The 16,540-nt window shown below is 37.5% G+C and overlaps 1 protein-coding gene across 1 annotated transcript in view; it reads right to left on the minus strand.

The window, feature by feature from the left end:
- Nucleotides 1-1,170: 1,170 nt before the first annotated feature.
- The window catches only part of IL1RAPL2 (interleukin 1 receptor accessory protein like 2), a 554,878-nt gene continuing 539,508 nt past the window's right edge, over nucleotides 1,171-16,540 (minus strand). The window contains exons 8-9 of the mRNA XM_055564253.1: nucleotides 12,719-12,889; nucleotides 1,171-1,949 (exon numbers count right to left, since the gene is read on the minus strand). Of these exons, the coding sequence (XP_055420228.1) occupies nucleotides 1,828-1,949; nucleotides 12,719-12,889 (293 nt within the window). The 3' untranslated portion in view covers nucleotides 1,171-1,827. The remainder of the gene's footprint in view (nucleotides 1,950-12,718; nucleotides 12,890-16,540) is intronic.

Raw genomic sequence — 16,540 nt, forward strand, 5'->3', positions numbered from 1 at the left:
GGACAGAACTTTGATGCTGCGTTTTAGTGATTCCACCTCCTGGCAATTCACCTTTCCTTTTAATTCTGTACATTCAATCAAAATCACTTTGATTTCTCCACTGACTAGCATATTATGGAGTCTGCTTTCCAATTCGAAAATACTCCATCCTCGTCTGAGAATATAGTCTGGAGTTAGCACGATAATAAGTCTTCTGCTTTGCTCAACACATCTTGTGAGATCTTCAACGTAGGCTACAAATCACAGAAAGAGAGAAAGAGTAAAACAAAGACATTCCCAGTCTTTAAAGCAGTAGGTTTGCATTCTAGTATAGCAAAGATGCAGTCTTTCACTAAGGTACATCACCTTTTCTTTTCTTGTATTGCACACTCAGAAAGCTTATTGCCTACAAAAAAAAATTCTAATACTTTTCTTTCCCCTCACCATTACTTACAGTGTTTTAGCTAATATAAACTGACTTCTTCAGAGCTTAGGTGTATTTCAGTTATTTTTATTTACTGAATCATTTAATTCAAGACAAGCCTTCAGGCTAATACCCTAAGTGAACAATCAGCGGGTTGATGAAGAGAGAAATGCAGCCTTTTAATGAAGGTCACTGTATTTATGGGTTTGGTTTGCTTTTCCTCCAGTTTCCAACTACTAAACAAGTAGAGGGGTCTATGTACATAATTTATATATATTACATTATACTTCAAAGATAATTATGAAAGAGATGGTGGAAAATCTCTTCTAAAATCATAGCTTGTTTCTCAGAATATCTTCTGTTATTTGCAACCTTAGGTTCTCCATTTTGTTCTTCAAACATGGAGATAGGGAAGTGGTTTGTGTGTGCCCATGAGTTTAATTTGAACCAGCTGCTCTTTGTTCAGAGGAGGAGTGAGGGGTGGAGTTGGAGCATGGGGGATGGTGTGGAACGGTCAGTATAGGAGGAGGAGTCTATCAACTGAGAAGTCTCTGCTCTACTTTGTGGGAAAATTCTGAAAGTAAGGTGAATAAGTTATGGTCTTTTCCTAGTAGAAAAGCACTCAACTAACTCTAGGTTTGTTTATCCCATGGAATAATCCTTTTGCAACCAGGCTTCCCAAAGCCTTATCCGCCAAAAAGGGAAACACACACATGTGTTAACAAATGGAGACTTGGACACAGGTGCTGTAACAGCGAGCTGTCTTTACTAAGCAGAGCACGAGGCCCTGTCTAATGTACAGTGCCCTCTAGCAGAAGCAGTGCTTACAGAAGCATAGCAACATTTGTCACTACAAATCTGCCCAAGGTTACAGACTGCTTTCAGGGTGTCACGTCCAGTACATAGTGTGGGGCCACCAAGCAGCTCAGTGCAAGTCATTTGAAAAGAGAAACTTATTTTACAGATGCATATTTTTACAGATGATTTCTCTTTCCCAGGGTTTTATTTCTACCGTTTGGCAGCAAGAACACTTTCACAAGTGAAAAAGAGCAAACTCTCTCTACACCCTACAGATAAACAACTTTTTGAGAAGTACACAGAGAATTGCCCATTTAACAAATTGTTGTTAACTGCTGTTTTGCTTTTTACTTAATACATTTCAGGACTTTCTCATGCACTAGTTACAGAGACTGTATCTGAGGTGATAAGGCAACTTCTAAGTGGGGAGGGAACCCCTTAAGAATTTTATTAAAATTAACCCCTCCAGAATTTTATTTTAGAGATTATGTTTTAAAAAACAGCATTGAAATCTGCAAAAAGTAAAAATGAAAACAAAACAAAAACACCACATAAGTAGCAATGGGGAATTTATCACTCTGTCATTTATAGAACTGGTGAAACAATGGAAGGAAAGGTAGAAAGTTTCAACAGAGTGGAAAAATATTATCCCAATGTATCAACAGCTCTGACTCTTCATTTTCTTCCTTTCTTTCTGCTCCCAAAAAGAAAGAAGTTATGTGGGAAGCTTCATCATTAGAAGTTGAATCTGTAAGATACAGTAAAATAAACTATCATGCATCTTTCCCATTATTCTTTTCACCTTTCCTCCAAACAAAACAAAAACCCAAGCCAGAATCATGGTATAAGTGCAGAAGTCCATGAAAACACAACTTTATCAGATTATGCATGAGTTAATTGTTATTTGTACAGAATTCTTTACAAAATGATTTACTGAGGGGTTATCCCAAGTAGTATTCTTCCCTCATTAATTGTAGCTTTACATTTAATTCTTAAAAATTTATCTGTACAAACTTTGTCATGAGCACATTTGTCACAGAAATGATACCTATATGAACAACACTATTCCTATGTGTTGGGATGTAGCTTAATTTACTTTTTAACTACATTTTAAAAAACAAAAGGTACAGCTATACAGATTTCTATCTACTTAAAGAAAATGACAGCTCAAGCATTCACAGTCATAAGAGAAACAATACACACACACACTAATAAATTTGATTGGGATGTCAGGCTTTGACTGTGGGCTTCCCAGGTGGCTCAGTGGTAAAGAACCTGCCTGCCAATGCAGGAGATGCAAGAGATGGGGATTCAATCCCTGGGTTGGGAAGATCCCCTAGAGAAGGAAATGGCAACCTACTCTAGTATTCTTGCCTGGAAAATCCCATGGACAGAGGAGCCTCAGGGGCTACAGTCCATGGGGTCGCAAAGAGTCCCCAGAAATGACTGAGCACACTCGCACACACACAGGCTTTGGCTTTACTATCCTTTTTCTCTATTGGGGGAGGGAACAGGATACAATTTTTGCCCCATTAATATGGTTCTCCCCCTTCACTTGTCTATTATACTTTGTCATTTGACAGTTAAGCAGAATGCAACATTTAGGGTTTGAGGGGCTTCTTTGAGATTAATTAGGCAGAATTTGCATTTGCCTCCAGAAGGAATGCCTGTCAAGAGGAATCCCACTACACTCAGCTGCACGGGGTGTGAGTGTTGAAGGGAACCTTGGAGAGAGGGAGTGGTCCCTTTCTCCAGCATACTACACTGGCTCTGCTTATCCTGGCAAAGCTCAGTGGAGAGTTGAGGCAACCATCCAGATAATTCCAGCTGAAAACCTGCTCTGGAAGAAAAAAAGGTCTGAATTATCCTGGTTTGCCCTATATATACATTAATCATATGCACTGGAGTCAGTCAGTCAGTACATCTAAATTTTCCCTGGGTAGACACAGCCCAAGTGTCCCAAAGAAAACACAAGCCACTTTCTTGGGCCCCGAATTTCGTGTTCCATTTCACTTGGTGAAAAACCAAGTGGAAGTTTTCAGATGTGAAGCCCACATTTCACTTCTTGGGATGCTGATCAGTGGCTGGGCAGCAATCTCAATATTTGAAAGCAGTTGGGGAGGTGCCTCTAAGAGCTGTCTGGCTCTAAGGAAAAGAAGGAGAAACTGGGCCCTCACTTCCATATTCTGGCTTGCTCTCTCTGTTTTTCTCTCTATGTTTTTTTCTTTTTCTTACCCATTTGCTCCTCTTTCTTTCACCCTTTCATTTTTTTCCCCTTTTCCTGTCCTGTCTCTCCTGTCCTTTTACCTCCCTCTTTGCTTTTTTTTCTCAATTCCCCTTCTTACTCCCCCTTCCTCTTTTGCTTACCTCTCTTTGCCCTGTTTCTCCCTTCCTTCCTAAATCTTTGCTTTCTGTGTCTTTGGGAAAAACAAGGAACTAGGCATCATGAAAAGAATACTTAATTAGCAAGGGACCCAACAGGTAGAGTTAACAATATTTTTTACTTGCTAACCTTTATCCAGGGAGTTGTTGCTGGTTCCTATGCAGCAAGTGTACCAAAGAATTTTCCCCAACCCCTGGAGTTGCATGTCTGCATCCAATGACTGTGAATTGGAGCCTGATCCATTAGGACCATACCCTGTTTTTGTATGGCCTGTGAGCTAAGAATGATTTTTTAAAACATTTTACAGGGTTAAAAAAAATAAGAATATGATGCAACAGAGACCATATATGACCCACAAAGCCTAAAATATTTATTCTCTGAACCTTTACAGAGAAAGGTTGCCACCCCTAAATTAGAGACCAATCAGGATGTTTAGGTTTGGAAAAGTTCCAAATAAACTAAGCAGAAATCAGGTATCAAATTAAGGCATTGCTGGTCCACAGCTAGTGTAGTCCCTGACAGGCAGAGGTGTTTGCCATGGTAGGGCTGTGGTTTTGTGTGAGACATGTTAGAATCCTTCAGGAGCCATTTTAAAAAGTTTCTTACCATGACGAGATAATAAAGAAATGTGTGTGTGTGTGTGTGTGTGTGTGTGTGTGTGTGTGTTTTAATTCCTAAATTCGCAGCACACATGAATACTTGCTAAATCTTGCCCTGACTTGTTCAGGCAAATTTAGCAACCAAGTAGCAGGAATCCCTTAAAAGACTATTTTTTCCACATAAAAATATAAAACATCCCTTAAATGAAAGGACATTAAGTTATTTCTTTGCAAATTTTGAAGTAACTTAACAATGACAGAATGAACTATGGGTGGCTGTATCTGACAGACTTCTGCTTCTCTAAACAAGGCTATGAAACCACAGTAGATATGAAACAAAGCTATTACACTTAACCTATTTGTGATCTTCACAATTTTGTAAAGAAAAAAAATGGGCAGGTGTATAAACCAAAATTCCAGTGTATTTAGAAAAGTAGGATTCAATCTACAAAAGTTGAAAACAGGACACTTATAATCAAAGCAAAAAAGTAAACTGAAAGAAGAAATAAAAGTACAAAATAGAATCAGGAAGAATATAATGGCAGCCCCAAGAAGTTTCTTCTAATAGGGTGTGTATACTTTTTCCAAAGAACTCAGTACTCCTAAATGCCAGGCTTTAAATCTACTCTGGATATAGGCAGAAGCACAAGGAGAAAACACTCTTATGCATAAATTTCTATGTGGTCTTGCTACTACCTACTAACCATTTGATTTATCAAACTAATTAATTATAAATTATTTTTGTGTTGACACTGCTGCTTATGTCAGAATCATTATCAGGGGTAGTAGGCATATTAAAAATTAAAAGACAAGTACTTAGTCTGTAGGTAAAAGCATAATTTATTACTTAGTCAGGTTCAAACAATAGAATCTTGGTAGGCTTATACTCACAGCTATGTATATCCAAAATCAGTTAAACAGACAAATCATTAGGGTGAGATAGGATGTGTCAAAATTGATAATATTCTACTAATTTTAGTGAATATTACATAACAAATAACTATCAGCAATGATATTTATTAAACCTATAGATTCATATATCAAAACTTAAAAACAAGACGGTTTCTGATTGTGACCGAGATGGATCCACTCCTATAACTGGTGGGGAGAAACCAGCAAAAATAATATAGGTTTCACATATATCAAAGGAAAAAAAATGTATTATTCAGCACTATATATTTGGAAAAAGTTATTAGACCTCTGGTATAAACAGAGGCATACAGTGAGGTACTTTATAATGTAGTCTCACTGAAAATACTACCTACATTTAAAATAATGATGCTTAATACTAACTTATTGAAAGAGTTACACAGGTTGACAACCTCACTCTTTATCTTGGCTGATGTGAAAATTTTCGGGTCTTGCTTCTGCCTCTGGCAGATGTAAGAATCTGTCTGTGTTGTCTGCCACAGAGATTGAGGCTAAAAATTTTGTATTTAGCCAGGTGTGTGTGAGGGGAGCAGGGGGCTTTCTAAACAGTGTGTAATATTACTTGCCCTACAGAAACCTTCCCTGCCCCCTCCTCCAAGTCCTTGACTTGATAGCTCATAGTTCACAGGGATAAAATTATTTTTGGCAGGATTTTTGTTTTCTATTGACTATTGTAAGGGTTCTAATTGATTCTGATTAGTAAGCTGATCAACAGTTAACATGGATTTGTTGAGTCTTTGTGAGTGCAGGAAACCATGATGTATTTAGTTTTGACTTTGGAAGCTGCATTTTTGGTAGTGAATCCTTTGCTTTTGTGTTTCATCAATGCATGGACAGGAAGGCATGATGCTGGGCAGAATCTACTCTGGAATGTTGTCCATATTTCTGAATTCTTTTGCTTTCCTCTTTACCTCTTCACTGAGAATAGAGGTAGGTAATGGAACACATTCAGAGGATACTGAAATAAAGAAAATGTGGAGAGTAGCAAAGACAGTCTGCAAAATGTCCTTCCCCTCCTTTTCTCTTTTAACCTCATGCCCTAAAATCTGTAGATTTGACATTCTAATCAGTGCAGTCTTGATAAATATGGAAAAAGACAACTTGCTGCTTATATAGTATTTTCTGCGGTTCCTTTGGTACTTAAGACAATTGTATCTTGGCCTTCAACTCTTTTTTTAAGGTGTCTGTTGTCTGTGCTTCCCCAAAAGTAGATGCTCTGTTTGAAATTCTACACAACAGAGGCTTCCTTTACCTCCAACTTTGAATGAAAAACCTCAGTCCATTGACCACAGTACTTTGCTGATCATATTGGATACAGTTTACAGTTCTCTCTCTCTAGACTCTAACATGAAGGGGTTGGTGGGCATATATAATTTTATTCCATGTGAGTAAATTGTATACAATGTGTTAAATTTCCATGATTGTGCATTTCACCCCTGCCTCACACTTTTTAGGTCACAGACGTCAGATTGCCTGGAAAAGGATTTTATTACTCCCCAAGGACAATTTACTTGAATGATGTCCAATATGTCCAGCTATTAGAGAAACTATTGGCAATGAGTAGTTACAGATCCATGTACAAAAATTTTTTTGCATGCCTCACTTCAGAAGCGACTAGGGATCATCTGACACCAGATGTATCTCCAGTCATTTGTCATTTCAATGTCAGCACAATCACATGGCCATTAAAGAACTGAAGGTTAGAATAGTGAGTAAGGTCTAGCAAATGCAAGAATGTAATCAGACATAATAATTTTTACCTTAAATTACTGAAGGAGTCCTAGGATTCTTGAGTGAGAGAAACAGAAAACTGAGCATGAAAAAAAATGGAAAGACAATTTGATATTTGAAGCCAAATTCATAAATATAATTTCAACAGACATGGCTGATCAACCATATGCATGATAATATTTTTCATTCACTAATGTCTTTCTCTGGTGAAATAATGCAGGAATAACTCACATAGAGATCCCCATAGTCTTCCTATGGGTAGAAGAGGAAACTGAGCTAAAAGCTTTTGAAAGGCTTTTTCCTCTTAAAGCTTCAGCCAGAATTAGCTCAGTTTATAATTGTTTTTAAGTATTTCACATGTACTCTTAAGGATCCTGCTCACTTTCTCTTAAAAGGCAAACAAAAGCTACAGGATTTGGTTGCTTCTACTTTTAGTCTTAGAATGCTATTTTCTCCATTTGATCAGTTGAAAAACTTTTATATTTTTATGTTTTCTAATCTCTGCAGAAACAGAGATAAGATGGACTCAAAAGCCTAAATGGTACTCATCCAAAAATGTCCCCAATCTCAGAATCTCAACTGCACAGCTGGGTTCTGTTGGTCACATGTCAGCTTCAGAGCACATCTGTTCATTCCTAAAGGATCCACTAGGCCCCATGAACACAATGTGCTCTGTGTATAGTACTTTACACCACAAAACCCAGCAGCTGCACGGGTGAGAAAATCTCTACTTCTCAAGTTTGTGTCTCTAGGCAGTTTGAGTAGGGTGTTTTCTATCTGGCTTTCTTTTGGTTGCCTGTCACTTCTGACATTCAGATGCCTGTTGGCAACAAAATTGCTTTTGCTATTCTACTACAGATGTTTCTAGCCTGGGAAGAGACAGACCCAAACTTTTACTGGAAAGTAGGAATTCTTGCCACATTCAGGCACCAAACCTGAGAAAACATAAGGAAGATTCTGGCCACAGGCTCAAGAATGGAAAGGTAGGTCACTGCCAGGAAAATAATGTCCAGATCTAAAGACTTCTAGTTTTAGCATTTAGGAAAAATATTTGTGTCAGATCTTCCCATCTGTGATGGTTCATGATGGCCAAAGGACACTTCCCTAGTAGGGCACGCAAGGAGGCTACAATTACATACACTTCACCTTGGAAAGTGACATCTTTACATTCAAGCTTTCTGAGAACTCATGGTCACGTGTGTGGGTGGTGGGGAGGAGAGGGGGAGGGGGAGATAAGGTAAGGGAGACACATTCATGTACTTTTGAAACCATATGCATTGGAGAGATTTGTGTGTTGATGAGGTTGAGTTGAAATACCATGAGAGTGGTGAAAAAGAAACTGAAGATACATCAAAAATGAAGGTATTAAACATGAATGGGTTTATGTAAAAAATTTCATTAGTTTGATTCATAGAAAATTATTGTTGTAGGTCAAGAATGATATTATGAAGTCTGATTTTACAATCCTCAAAGGCCTCACTGCTAGTTTTTAGAGGAAGGAGCAGTCTTGGGTCAACATGTTTTAAATGAGATGTGAGGGACAAACACAGCTTATAATATTGTAACTAGTGCCCCCCCACAGGAATGTGTCTATATTTATATAGCATAACCTATTAAATCTGTACCAATGGCTGTGACTACAGACCATAGAAGCTTCTTTAATAACACATATACACTAAGTCCAAAATGTTCTACTCTGTCATTCATGTGTAAATCAAGTATATTATTCATATACTTCATTGACTTCCTGAATGCGTGCTAAAAATGCCAAGGAAAAACTCGTTAATCGTGACATGGTGACTGCTCAGCCAGCTCTGAAATGTTGATGGAAAGGAAAAATTGTCAAAGGGCCTTTTTAAGAACTTCTGCAGGTTACACTCGCAAATCGGAATTCAGAGAACATGAATTTTCTCATTCAGGAAGGATTAAAATCAAACACCCTCCAGTGGTTGCATCTGAAAACTGCATAGTTGTCCCTTACTTGTAAAAGCAGCCTTCCTATGTACCACTGAGTACCCAGGATCCAACTCCCTGCTTAGTTTAATTGTTGTATCATCTCAAAAAATTAAAATGATCTTCTATGGACTATAAAATCTCTCTTCATCCTAATAACATCATCTTGGGTATGTTTATATTAAGTTCTTTACATGCCAGGATAAATAAGGCAACAACCTCCTATTATCCCTTATGTTGTGTATTACAGTCCTCAATTAAAATCTTGTACTTTCGTGCTAGGAAATATGACTTGTATAAGCCTCATACCCCATGGTCAAGGAGGACATTCAGGCCTGTGTATGATACACCAAAACAACTAATCAATTTCGCCAATCAACTAGCTGACTCATTGAGGTATAAAATATTCTACCACCTGTTTGGCTAAATTAACACCATGTTGATTCAATTGACCTGTCAAGTTATCAAAATAAACTGAGAGAATGAATAAAATACAATTTGCGGATGCATCTCTCTTACTCTCATGATCTCAGTCTGGGTCTCATGGGTCTCAGTCTGACCCATGCACACTAGGTGCCTCTTTATATAATAAGCAAGCGTCCTCTATTGAGTCTCAGGTAAAGTGGCTCACCTGTGTTCCAAGTTGTCCCTATTTCTTTTCCTGATGTGCACAATGTTGAAGTATTGCTTTCTGGGTCAGAAGAAAGATAATCAAAGTTGACATGTTCAGACATGAAGGGTGACATTTTTAAGTCACTTAGTGGGGTTGATAAAGACTGTCTATTGTGGCGCCAACAAATTTGTAATGCAATAAGGCAGAAATTGAATCCACACTGAATCCTACTGCAGGTGACTCGACATAGAATATAAATTCCACTTTGGTAATGCTATTATCTGAATACAATTTAAGACACTATCTAAAAATTGATGTTGCAGAATTTTGATAGTTAACAAGATGCTCTTGGCAAAAAATGCAAAAAATACATAGTAATCTAATGAATTAAACAAAAAATACTAAGGGGATATTTTTGATATTTCACTAATGATAAACCTCAACCTCTTGTAGATATTCTTTATAATATCTGAAAAAAATACACATTAGAACTGAGACTATTCCTGTGAATTACATTTTCTTTCAGCAGAAAGCTCCTTTTTAGCTTTCTTATTCACTTGTTTAAAAGGCCTTTCAAGATACTGTCATGAAAATATTAAAACTTTTATTTATTTCATTTCCTCTTGTCTTAAACCAACACTATTAAAACAAAATCAGCAAGCATCTATTTAGCATCTACTGAGCTCAGGTATTCTGTTAGATTATAACAGGGGTATATAGATGAATGAGAGACAGTCCCTGCCCTCATGGAGCTTATGATCTCACTGAGAAGATAAGACATACACAGGTAGAAAGCTACATACAAAAATAATACAAAATATCACAGGAATACAAAATTTATAGACAAGCAAGTGATTATACCCCATGTACTCTAGAGTTAGAGAAATCATTATGGAGTTTTCACAGAGGCAGTGATATGGAGAGGATAAATAGGATTTGTAAAGGTATAGAAGACTAACATGAACAAAAGCATTGCAAGGACATACAATATACATGAAAGGCATAGTTTGGCTAGAGTATGGGAATGGGTAAGGGAAATGGTAGGAGAAAAATTTAGGAGATAAATCTGGGCTGGCACTAGACTGTAGACTGTAGACTAACCCTTGTTTAGCTAAGGGTTAGTAGATTTAATCCTGTAAGAAATGGTGAAGTATATGATTGTTGAATAGGGGAGAGACATGATGAAGGAGGCATACATATTAGTGGTACTAGATGGATGAGAGGAAAAATAGGGAAGGCATTGAGGAATGAGTTGATTAGGGCCTATACTAGAATGGTGGAAGTCATCATGGAAAAGATACAAATGGACACTGGATTTGGGAGAGAGACACCAAAGAATCAAGTCATGAAAATGAAGGAAATTACAGAAAAGAAGAGGTGAGGACTAAGGCAAGAAATCTGAGGAAGTCTTACATTTGTTGAAAGTAGTGTACCAGTAAATATTGTCTGGTTTCTTTCTATGAATGTGTAAGTGTGCATACTCAACGTGCAAACCCAAACATATACATATGCACGCTGAGAAAAAGTGATGAACAACCAAAACTTAGTTGTTTCAATTTGTTTCTTGCCAGCTAGTGACCATGGTGGACTTCTGATCACTTGAATTAACATTATTGAGGAATAAATAATGATCTAGAGGAGTGAGAACCAAATAGATCTAGGTTCTAATTCCATCTCTACCATTTGCCAGCTGACTGATACTGGATTTCTTTCAGGTCTTATTTCCTCATCTGTAAGATGAAGATAATAGTGCCTGCTCTTAAGGATGGAATGAAACAATGTATCTGAAAATATTCTATATACAGTCAAGTACTGAAAATATAAGCTTTTTAATTTTGTTATCCCTTGTGTATAAATTACCATATTCTGATTTGTGGTTACAGTTTAATTTTCCTCTTCCCAGGGATGTTCATGTATACATGCAGACTAATTTTAGCACTTTTAGTTTCCTGCAATGACATTTTTGGCTCTTTGAGGGTAGGGGCCATATATTTTCTGTATTTATCTTATACTACCATGTACAATACTCTGAACAGTAAAAGGAAAAAAAGTATATTTTTTACTTGAACCTGAATTTATTCTGAAAACTCAAATATAACTTTCAATATGTAGCATAATTGAAAAGTGGCACTCAAGCCCTCCCCATAGTCTAGAACTTCTTAAAAAGAATTTAAATACACAGTGAGGTGCCATATCCCATGGCCTCATATACATTTTAAATTTTTATTTATTTATTTTTTAATTGGCGGATAACTGCTTTACAATATTGTGTTGGTTTCTTCCATACGTCAACATGAATCAGCCATAGGTATCTGTATGCCCTCTCCCCCTTGACCTCCCTCCCATCTCCCACCCTATCCCACCCATCTTGGTTGTGTCCCTGCATCATACAGCAAATTTCCACTGGCTATCTGATTTACATGTGGTAATATATATGTTTCAATGTTACTCTCTAAATTTGTCCCACTTTCTCCTTCCCCCTCTGTGTCCACAAGTCTGTCCTCTATGTTTGTGTCTCCATTGCTGCCAAGCAGATAGGTTCATCAGTACCGTCTTTCTAGATTCCATGTATATGAGTTAATATATGATATTTGTTTTTCTCTTTCTGACTTACTTCACTCTGTATAATATCTACCATATTAGAACTGAGTCAAATGCATTCCTTTTAATGGCTAAATAATATGCCATTGTGTATATGTACCACGGCTGCTCTTTCTATTCATCTGTTGATGGACATCTAGGTTGCTTCCATGTGCTAGCTATTGTAAATAGTGCTGCAGTGAACATTTGGGTACGTGTGTCTTTCAGTTATGTTTTTTTAAAAGTGGATTTTTCTGTAAATCTGGAAATGAGTATCAAGTCTTAAATTCAGAGTTATTAGTCACAATGATTGTAGGTGTAAGTAGAAACACAATGACAGAAGATCAGTTTTGGAACTGAAATGCATTGAAAATCTGAAATGCAAAAAAAAAGAGATCTGACTTATACAATTTTAAAGGATCTTCACTTTTCTAAGAGCACTAAGGCAATATAATAAAATGTACAATTAAATCACCATTTTTATTTTTTATTTATTAAAAAATTTTTTTTTAAATCACAATTTTTAAAGCATATGTAAAATATAGGTGAGAGTGCCTTTAAAAATTTTTGGATGCTAGAAAGTCATAACACAGTCATTGGGGAGAATTTTGAATTTAATAAAATCTTCTGTAAGAAAAATCTAAATTCTTGGCTCTGACATTTGAAGTCTCCATGTAACTTCTTAAGTGAAACCAAACTTTTAAAATACAAAACTCAAAAGTACTTACTTCCACTTGGAATTAGGTCCCTTTCTGGGATGAATAGTTTATATCCATAGTGTTTTTCCAGCACATCTGGCAGTATTTCAAGAGCAAATTGCTCTTCTTCAGGGTTGTCACAGTCTAAAGTATCTTGGTCCACTTTTGTGTAAGAGAGATAGGCATCATATTCCTTGTTGTCTTAGATACAAAGAAAAACAAAAGGGTTGTATGTAGGATTAGTAGGTTCTCTTTCAGTACTAAATATCTGTAATAATTAACAGGCTAGAATAAGCAGTATAATTAATAACCATCATTAACAACTAGAAAAAATAAGTCACGTGCCATGCCGTAAGAAACCTAGTATATTTCAACACAATCCAGTTATAGTCACGGGATATGAACTGAAATTGCTATCAATGGGCAACATATAGTTTTGACAGAATAAAAGAGATTTATTTGTAACTTTTGTTGTGAATGATTAGCTCAGTGTGTTTGAATGAAGGACTACATAAACCAAAGTCATGAATCTTAACTCTTTCTGTGCCAGTTGGCTTGGCTCTGTTACTTGGTCACAGACTATACCTTGTTTGCACAAATATGTGTAAGAGATCCAAAAGAGGCTGGGCCCTGGAGTGTGGAAGATCGAAATAATCTAGCCTCACTCCTGGAGACTCTACTTGCAACACATGCCATACTTCCAGTTGGTTACTGTCGTCATCCTCATATACAAAATGCAGTTCATTACCAAATATTAGAGACAGCAGCTGGGTTTTATACAAATGCATTGCCTGTTATTCTTGTTCAATCCATGGCCAACTAATTTGATACAAACTTCCAAAAGAAGCCTTTGTTTAAAAATATACATCCTTCCAATATTGCCAAATTAGGTTTTCCCTTCACCCATTTAGTCAGAGTTAACTGTGCTTTAAGAATGTATTTTTTCCTCCTTTGCTGTATTGGCTCAGAGCCAGTCTCCCCAAAGAGAAAATGTGTATGTGTATGTATGTGTATATACACACAGAGTTTTTCCCTGATTTTATTAATGAATACAGCCACTCAAAGTCCCCACTGGTTTTAGAAGGGACACACTAGAAAAGTTATAGTGGTTTTTAAAATTCCCTTATTTATAGAAAAATTTTTAATGTGGTGAGTCTAGACTCATATGAAACTATTAGTATTTAGAAACTATTAAACCTAGTTACTTGCAAATAATTTTAAAAGACCAGAAAACATTTCAGATTTTGTTTCTAAAGCACAGAAATAGTTTCCATTAAAACAGACCTGATTAGATTATAGTTAAAACCTGACCAAAATATACTTTACAGAATGAAGCAGCCACTCATTTTCCTTATACCATTAATAATTTGGTTCTAACTGCTGAAAGAGGTATACATGATAGGCACATAAGGAGATATAAATATCCTATGGGTTCCAAGGTGGCTCAGTGGTAAAGAATTTGCCTGGCAGTGTAGGAGACTTGGGTTCAATCCCTGGGTTGGGAAGATCCCCTGGAGGAGGGTGTGTCAACACACTCCAGTATTCTTGGAGAGGGAAATGGCAACCCACTCCAGTATTCTTGCCTGGAGAATCCTATGGACAGAGGAGCCTTGCGGGCTACGGTCCATGGGGTTGCAAAAGTGCTGGACATGATTTAGAAACCAAACAATAACAACAAATTCCATATGGTAAGAAGTACACAGGACCCCTTTGACTATTTTAGTGATAACTGAGTCAGGATTATATTGTTCTAATTCTAGTAAGGTTCCAGGCTTCACTACCCCCACATGAAAGGAACTCTGGTTATTTATGTTAAGATGGTGCTTGAAGCCAGGAGGCTTCCCTTTAGCCTGTCCTCTAGCTAGAAAAGACTTGTGTGAGCCTTGGTTGGGTTACTTGATTGCTTAGGAACACATGCACATGGAGGACTGCCCCAATAGTTGAGATCATTTGGCTTACAAATGAGGCACATTCCACTGTTATGCATAAAACACCACTTGGAAGTGAGAATGTTCACAAGCAATGCTAATGTAAGAACCTCCTGGTAATCCTAGCACCTCTGCCCCTGTTCCAATCAGGCTCAGGATGCACCTGCAGGCCCTTGACTTTCTCCAGCTATAATTACTCACCTGGGACTGAGAGTTGCTGATGATACACAGCTGGAAGAATAAAATAGGCCAAAGGACAAACAGATCCATTTCTATGAGCAGAATGTATTTCATCTTTCTTGATAGATGGTGTTGCTGCCTCAAACTCCATAATGTCAGACTAGACCCTAGTTTCCTCTGACTTTGATAACTCTAACTCACAAACCTCTCAAAATTCAACTACTTATTAATTCATTCAACAATGTTTTTTGTTGGGCATCTACTATGAGCTAGCCATCCACTATGACTACCTGACTCTTTACCCATCTGGCCAGAACTTCTAGACTCTTACCCCATTGCTTGTCCAGACTATGATGATTTGCCCTCCAACTATGCCTAATCTCCATATTCCTGGTCCTATCCTTACTTGCTTCACCTATACACTAATATAGGTGGTGTTTTGTTGTTGTTTAGTTACTAAGCCATGTCCAATTCTTTGAGACCCTATGGACTGTAGCCCACCAGGCTCCTCTGTCCATGAGGTTTCCCAGGCAAGAATACTGGAGTGGATTGCTATTTCCTTCTCCCAGGGATCAAGACTTTTTTTTTCAGAAAAATATTGCTATATCTCAAGTCATGACAAAGAACATGGATGTCTTTGTGCTAACCCTCAACATGTCTGGATAACAAATTGTACATACCATTCTAGAAATACATCATTCTTTGGAAAATGGTTGCTCCTGGTTTCAGTTATGTCCCTTTAAGATGAACTAAAGGTGAAGAGCTTATGGTAAATGGCAAGAGCAGGAAGAGAGCTCTCAAAGCCACTATATCAGATGTCCCAGAAGGCCTAGGATGCCAGCTAGTGAGCAAGCAGTGACACAGATGCCACAGTTTAAAAAATGCACTTCAGCTCTATGTAGACAGCCAAGAAAACCTCATGAATAGCCACAGCTGTTGCTCACAAAGAGGAGCAAGACAGATCAAGCAATATCAATGATATGATACGATGCAAATAAAGGTTAACAGCAAATCCTAAAAATTGTTTTAAAACTGAATGGCCATTCAGCAACACCACTTTGTTATGTGAGGCTAATGAGCCTTCCTCTTTATTAAATCATGCTGACTATGCTCATCTGAGAAGCCAGAAAACACCACAACGCATTATAAAGGAGAGAGCTGGTTATTCCCAATGAAGAGAGAAGTTATGACGAAGGGAACCAAATTGTCTGTGGAAGAATTTTTCTGTTGTCACACTGTCCCTCCCATTTTAAAATTTCATTTTAATCCTGTTCACCATCAGCAAGTGGTTCCTGTTTACAGTGCAGTTCTTCTGGGCCTCTGCTAAACATAGTACTAAATCCTTTAGCTTCTAAAGTGCAAAGACTGTGTAACTTTGTGGATTACTATGTCCCCAATGCTTACTATACTACCAGTGTGTATATGTATAGGATTAATCCAGATGAAGAATATATTTAATATGTAAGTAAATACATCATTCATGGTGCTTGGTACATAGTAGACACTAGATAGCATATTCAAAAGCAGAGACATTACTTTGCCAACAAAGGTCCGTCTAGTCAAGGCTATGGTTTTTCCAGTGGTCAAGTATGGATGTGAGAGTTGGACCGTGGAGAAGGCTGAGCGCCGAAGGATTGATGCTTTTGAACTGTGGTGTTGGAGAAGACTCTTGAGAGTCCCTTGGACTGCAAGGAGATCCAACCAGTCCATTCTGAAGGAGATCAGCCCTGGGATTTCTTTGGAG

This window comes from Bubalus kerabau, chromosome X (assembly GCF_029407905.1).
Source record: "Bubalus kerabau isolate K-KA32 ecotype Philippines breed swamp buffalo chromosome X, PCC_UOA_SB_1v2, whole genome shotgun sequence".
Lineage (NCBI taxonomy): Eukaryota > Metazoa > Chordata > Mammalia > Artiodactyla > Bovidae > Bubalus > Bubalus kerabau.